At 40.4% G+C, this 7,692-nt stretch overlaps 1 protein-coding gene across 1 annotated transcript; it reads left to right on the top strand.

Moving 5' to 3' along the window:
* Positions 1-4,731: 4,731 nt before the first annotated feature.
* On the top strand, positions 4,732-6,717 carry LOC141218937 (uncharacterized). The gene has a single exon (XM_073665990.1). The coding sequence runs from the start codon at positions 4,741-4,743 to the stop codon at positions 6,031-6,033; it is 1,293 nt and encodes a 430-aa protein (XP_073522091.1). The 5' UTR covers positions 4,732-4,740; the 3' UTR covers positions 6,034-6,717.
* The last annotated feature ends 975 nt before the right edge of the window (positions 6,718-7,692 follow it).

Here is a 7,692-nt window from a genome sequence, read left to right as displayed (position 1 = left end):
TATGATGTTACATCTACTTATCTTCTTCTCATTCAGGTCTCTACAATATTCGATCCGTTCAGTGACAATCTTCTATATAAGAGAGTTTTCCTGATTTACCCATCAAAGATGGATATGGATAGAGACAAGATGGTGGAGAGGATATTACACCTCACCCTAGAGATCCTCTTCCGGCTTACTGGAGAGGTGAGAGATTCTGATGACGTCACATTACATCATTCTTATTTATGGGAATAACAGATGGACAGAACTGGAGAGGTGAGGACTCTGGAAATGTCTGGAGGGAGACTTATTAATGTGTCTCTCCATAACCAGGATTACCCAGTAGTGAAGAAGACCTCTAGTGAGCGCTGTCAGGACCCTGTGTCTGAGGGATGGGGAAGACCCCTGAGCCCAATCACAGGGCCTCCACCTCAACCCTTGATACATGAGGACATCAATGACCAGAAGATCCTAGAACTCACCTACAAGATGATTGAGCTGCTGACTGGAGAGGTGACACTGCTGGGAATGCTGGGACATTATACAGTAAAGCTATGAATGGATCGCAATGGTGACATTATCATTGTATGTGTCAGGTTCCTATAAGGTGTCAGGATGTCGCTGTCTATTTCTCCATGGAGGAGTGGGAGTATTTAGAGGGACACAAAGATGTCATGATGGAGGTTCCCCAGACCCTCACATCACCAGGTAATAAACAGGACTAAATACACACGACCTATAATTATCTGTATGTAAAGAATGAATTCAGTCCCTGTATGTGTTTTCTCCAGTTCTATCCAGTAAGAGGACAACACCAGAGAGATGTCCCCGTCCTCTTCTTCCACAGGACTGTAAACAAGAAGACCCCTATGTTCCTCAGGATCATCAGGTAGATGGAGAGAAGATATCATGAGATCTTCTCTATGATGTGTAGACGGCTGTGAAAGTCTTGTGCTCAGCAGGGCTGTGGTGTCTGAGTCGGAGCCCATTTTGGTGCAGTCAGAGTGGTATAAAATGGACCGACTCCGACTCCTAAAATATATAATAAATTGGGTACAGTAGTTCAATGCAGCTTGTGGGGAATATTTTTTCATAAGAATTTGGGAAAGTTATGAAATGTCCTATAAATGTCTGTCCTATTCCTGATCTAAGGGTCTAGACATTTAGCTGAGATTAATCTGTGCTACAGTAAATTTATCACTTTAATAATGGACCATGTATGAGGGAGTCGTGGAGTCGGTGTCATGGAAATTGAGGAGTCGGAGGTTTGGCTTACCGACTCCACAGCCCTGGTGCTCAGTCTTGTTTTATCCACCAGTATTATATGTTTTATATTTGTGTAATGAGAACGGTGGAGATGGCAGGATTAGAGCTGATCATAGATGTGACTTCTCCATCTGTCTGTGACTTTTACAATATTTGTTTCAGGGTGAAGATCTGACCCATATTAATACTATAGAGACATATGTGAGGGGTGATGAGCGGTGTAAAGAGATGATTCCTACATATGACTACCCAGGTGAGTAGTAACCACTAAATGCAGAGAAGTCACTGATTCTTCTCAGTCACCGGCTGTGGCTGCTTTATCAGTGGTGTAGTCTGGCCGTATCACAATCGTGTGATCACCATTCTTCCTCTAGACCACAACATTCTCCCCTACACAAAACTGTTAACCCCTTTCTGACGTTGTAAGTAATAATACGTTTCTGTGCTCTGGACCTTATGGACCAGGTACGTATTATTACTACATGGCGATCGCACCTGCACACAGGCTGTGCGGGCGCAATCGCCACCCGGGTCAGCTGATTCTGACATCTGACACCTGGCACGCAGTGCCCGCACCGCTCCCGGCAGCACTTAGTGAGTGCGCAGAGGGACAGCAGCGGGGTCCAGATCGTTGCCATGGTGACCCAATGTCGTCATGATAACATCTGGGTCACCAGCCCCAGCAAGTTAAGTTTGATCATGCGCAGTGCATGATCAAAGTAACTTGTGTCTGCAGAGCTGACAGTTTAAAAGTTATAGCAGTGATCCTGCTCTGCTATACCTTATAACTGCGATCAGCCTGTTGTAAAAATATATTAAAAAATATATATTTTTACAAGATATATTAAAAATAATATATGAAAAAAAAACAAAACAATAAAAGCACACATATTTGGTATTGCCGCGTCAGGAACGACCTGCTTTATCATCATATTGCCAAACAAAAAGTGGAATAAAACGCGATAAAAAAGATGAATGTAAATAAAAATGGTACCGCTGAAAACGTCATCTTGTCCAGCAAAAAAGAAGCCGCCATACGACTCCATCAGCTGGAAAATAAAAAAGTTACAGCTCTCAGAATAAAACGATGCAAAAAAAAAAAAAAGGTTTTATTGTGTAACAGCGCCAAAACCTAAAAAAACAATAAAAATGTAGTACGGCTGTAATTGTACTGACCCGAATAATAAAGCGGCCTTATACATTTTTCCACACGTAGAACGGCATATAAAGAACCCCAAAAAAACTATTCCTGAATTGTTGGTTTTTGTTTATTCTGCTTCCCAAAATTCGGAATAGAAAGCGATAAAAAAAAGTCACATGCCCAAAATTAGTACCAATAAAAACATCAACTTGTCCCGCTAAAAACAAGCCGTCACATGACTCTGTCGGCCGAAATATGGAAAAATTATAGCTATCAAAATATGGCGATGCAAAAACTTTCTGTGCTGCTGAATGTGCTCATATGGCCCCTACAAGACCAGGTCCAGTCTTTCTGGCCAAACTTCACTTTTATGATTGACAACATTAAATGTGCAGTGAGGCCAAGTGTGAATTTCTGTACAATAACAACAGAGTTTCCCTTTATCCTGACTTTTCTATTTCTTCTAAAACCAACTAACTTCAAACAGGATTGTGATAAACTATACAGAAAACATTACTCCTGTGCCATGATATATCTCTAAGCTGTGCGGGGCTGATGGCTGTAATATACATTTATTCACGCCTGCAGGAGATGTGTTGGCTCCAGCCCTGGTTTCATGGATTCACTCCACGTCATAAATTCCATTATGTTTTCAATCCTAAAGAATTCAGATTACTGCAGAATCTCTCCTGAAATGGGGGCGCTAATACTTTCTCTACTCTTCTGGTCAGTACTCATAGTGGCTCTAATGGTCCACCATAAATGAGTGTGACTCCGATTTAATATTGGAGTTCTCCCCTTATACTTATATTGTTGTTGAGGATGTAACATAGAATAAAAAATGTCTTTTTTTATAGGTTTATTCTGTATGACAGTTTGATTGTGGTGGGATAGGCCTGACTCACTTATGTGACTCTATAACTTCCTGGTAGTCTTTAAAAAAAGGTCTCCATTACGTCTTCCCACTGCCCGAGGCCTAAATTTAAGACGCCTCAGCTCTGCACTATTAGAAAAAGTTCTCTTTGAATGTCTATTTTTTTTAACTCATCTGACAGAAAATATTGTCCCTTACGATAGTTTAGATTGCCACGAGCCACCGAGCCCCATACTCCAATTACCCCAGAGAGGTTTCACCACTAGTTACTCACTACTTACTGATGGAGACTGTTGAGTTTGATCATTTCAGTAGATGTGTTGTTGTCTATACTCACAGTTTTTGACTACAGTAGTTAGTGACCAAATTTCTCTGATTTAACCCCTTCCTGCAGCCAGTTTTTTGTTCCTCTCTGGGCCCATTTTTCAAATCTGACATGTGTCACTTTATATGGTGATAACTCTGGAATTCTTCTCAAACGATAATAGGAAACAAATGGACCTTACAAATTATTTTCCTTGAATCCTACAATACCCTATATACGGCTGAACACTACTATCTTGGCACATGGCAGGTTAAGAAGGGAAGGAGCGACATTTAGCTATTTGAATATAGATCTTGCTGAAATAGTTTGCAGACACAATGTATCGTGGTCACCTGGCAGCTCAAAAGATGGCCACCACAAACAGGCTTGGTGCCATCTACTTCATTTTCCAGATCTCACGAATTGTCTTGTTTATCACCGTTTAACCCCTCTTCATGGATCTGGACTTACACAGAGACCCCTAGGCTTGGGCCACGGTGTTACCTGGTGTTCTGTGGTGTGAGATGGGAAGAAGAATAGTCAGGTAGTTGGGTCAGAACCAGGAGGACAGAGAAAATACTAAATCAGAAGACACAAGAGTAGTCAGTAAACGGGCCGAGATCACAACAGAAACAAATCCACAAGCCGGGAGCTGAGCACAGAGGACTGAACCAGAGGAGAACAAGGCTGTATCTGGCAGCTTCCGGCAATATGCTTCCACCTTTAGTAGGGTGCAGTGCTTTCCAATTAGCTGAAGCAGGGAGCAGATTACTTCAGCTGGACAGCACACACCCATACTGCCAGACTGGATGGTACTACTGGTCCCAGCAACCCTAATCTTAGTGGCTGGACAGTAGCTGTACCTTTAACTCCATATTTGGGAGGCAGAATGAACAAACAGTTGAACACCACGCTCCACCGCTTCATCCTATGAGGTTTTCTATTAGATGGTCATTGTTCTGGTGAATAAGTGAATTTTTTTTTATAGAACTTGCCTTTTTTACAGACAATTTAAGTAGAAATGTTCAAAAATATAAAATTCAAGGATTTTTTATTAAAAAATAATAATTGGTTTTATTCTTGGCAGATGTCTGTACCAGGAGATCAGAGGGACAGCTGACATCTTCAATTTTCAAATCAGATAATTTTCAGATTCTACAGGATACAATTAAAATGAATGACATTTCTCCAGATTTACCATCATCCCTTCACAGCAAAGATCTGTCATCTGATCCTTTGAAACAGGTCCTGTCTTCTGATTCATTACCGACTACTAAGGAAATTCAAAGTCACAAAATAAGCATTAAAAAACTAACTGTTCCTAATGCAAAGAAGCCATTTTCACATTCAGAATATAGAAATAGTTTTCCTCTCAGAAAGTCTTTTCTTAAACATCAAACAATTCACACAGCGAAGAATAGATTTTCTTGCTCCAAGTGTGGGAGATGTTTTAATCAGAAAACAAGTCTTGTTAGGCACCAGAGAACTCACACAGGAGAGAAGCCATTTTCCTGTTCAGAATGTGGGAAATGCTTTACAGAGAAATCAAATCTTATCGCACATCAGAGAACTCACACAGGGGAGAAGCCTTTTCCATGTTCAGAATGTGGGAAATGTTTTACAGAGAAATCAACTCTTATCAAACATCAGAGAACTCACACAGGAGAGAAGCCATTTTCATGTTCAGAATGTGGGAAATGTTTTGTACATAAATCAAATCTTTTCAAACATCAGAGAACTCACACAGGGGAGAAGCCTTTTCCATGTTTAGAATGTGGGAAATATTTTGCAGTGAAATCTACTCTTATCAAACATCAGAGAACTCACACAGGGGAGAAGCCTTTTCCATGTTCAAAATGTGGGAAATGTTTTACAGAGAAATCTACTCTTATCAAACATCAGAGAACTCATACAGGGGAGAAGCCTTTTCCATGTTCAAAATGTGGGAAATGTTTTACAAAGAAATCTACTCTTATCAAACATCAGAGAACTCACACAGGGGAGAAGCCTTTTCCATGTTCAGAATGTGGAAAATGTTTTAACAAGAAATCTAGTTTTCTTACGCACCAGAGAACCCACACAGGGGAGAAGCCTTTTTCATGTTCAGATTGTGGGAAACGTTTTGTACAGAAATCATGTCTTAATATACATCAGAGAACTCACACAGGGGACAAGCCTTTTCCATGTTCAGAATGTGGAAAATGTTTTACACAGAAATCAACTCTTATCAACCATCAGAGAACTCACACAGGAGAGAAGCCATTTTCATGTTCAGAATGTAGGAAATATTTTACAGCGAAATCAAATCTTATCAAACATCGCAAAACTCACACAGGGGAGAAGCCTTTTTCATGTTCAGAATGTGGGAAATGTTTTACAGAGAAATCAACTCTTAGCAAACATCTAAGAACTCACACAGGGGAGAAGCCTTTTCCATGTTCAGAATATGGAAAATGTTTTAACTAGAAATCGGATTTTGATAAGCACCAGAGAATTCACACAGGGAAGAAGCCTTTTTCATGTTCAAAATGTGAGAAATGTTTTAACCAGAAAGCGCATTTTGATAACCACCGGAGAACCCACACTGGGGAGAATGCCGCAACTACACCCAACTAGTCTCTGTACAGAAAAGAAAGGCCCTAGCTGCTCAACTAAAAACGCCACCACAGACCTAACTAACTAATAAGCCGTTGAGGAGTTTCTCATACCTCCTGAGGAACCAGAGGGGAGGCCGCAAAACACAAAACTCTGAGTGAGAAACAAAAACACATTCATATAGGGCAAAGAAGGCAAGCTAACCAAAAATAAAAGGAACAAGTATAATCTCCCAGAAACCAAACATTGTTAGAATGAAAATGTACTAGGAGGGAAAGCAAACTGACCGGGAGGATAGTTTCACCTTTGTGGTGAAACTTACAAAATTCATCCTCACCAACTGTATATGTAAAACCTGTCCATTTATAATGACCACGGACAAGATAAAGATTCCCAACTCGCATCAGGACCACAAGATCCCAGGTACTTTCAGCTGCATCACAACTAATGTAATGTACTTAATTATATGTACCAAATGTCCAACTGGGGGTCAGTATGTAGGGGAGACAGGGCAAAAACTTAAAACAAGGATGAATTCTCATTGCCACACAAAAAAAGAATAGATCTACTTGTGGCCACACATTTTTACGGCCACAACTGCTTCTCCCTTTCCGAAACTGATAGTTCTGCTTCACGTCACTTGTCTTATTTATTGCATTATTCCTGTGCCCTGTTGTGCATAAATATGTGACTCTTCAGATTTTGTGTTATACTATGTCTGATGATGAGACCTGAGTAGTCTCGAAAGCTTACTGACTAATGGCTAACTGAAAAGATGGTGTCAACCACTGAGGACTCTCAAATTTTAATATTTTTCTCAATACAGAAATTTTAAGATCTCTCCACAGGTGTTCAATGGGATTTAGACCCAGACTCATTGCTGGGCAGAAGTCTCCAGCACTTTGTTTCCATCCATTTTCTGGGTGCTTCTTGAAGTATGTTTGGGGTCATTGTCATGCTGGATGACCCATGACCTAGGACGCAAACCCAGCTTTCTGACACTAGGCACTACATTGTGCCCCAAAATCTTTTGCTAATCTTCAGATTTCATGATGCCTTGCACACAGTCAGAGGCAGCTAAACAACCTCAAAACACCTTTGAACCTCCACCATATTTGACTGTATGGGCTGTAAATTTATTGATTATGCTTCCCCCCCTTGACAAAGGAACATGCGGATCTCTGAAGATGGACCTTGAAATTGTTGATATTTTTCAACAATTTTGATTCAAGTCCTCAGACAGTTCTCTTCTCCTTTTTCTGTTTTCTCCATGCTTAGAGTGGCACACATATGAACATAATGCAAAGATTGAATCAACTTCTCCCTTTTTTATTTGGTTTTAGTTGTGATTTTCATATTGCCCACACCTGTTACTTGCCACAATTGTGTTTGAACAAGCTTCACATGCTTGAAACAAAGTTGTTTGCCCACAATTTTGGCAAGGTGTCAACAATTTTGTCCGACCTATTTTATGTGGTTTTAGTGTGAAATTATGTTCAATTTGCCTTTTTTTTCTCTGTTTTCTTGTGC

Source organism: Phyllobates terribilis, unplaced genomic scaffold (genome assembly GCF_046119375.1).
Source record: "Phyllobates terribilis strain yellow unplaced genomic scaffold, ASM4611937v1 Scaffold_251__1_contigs__length_2838608, whole genome shotgun sequence".
Classification (NCBI taxonomy): Eukaryota; Metazoa; Chordata; class Amphibia; order Anura; family Dendrobatidae; genus Phyllobates; species Phyllobates terribilis.
Note: the sequence above shows the minus strand (reverse complement) of the source record. Positions and strands in the feature narration are given on the sequence as shown.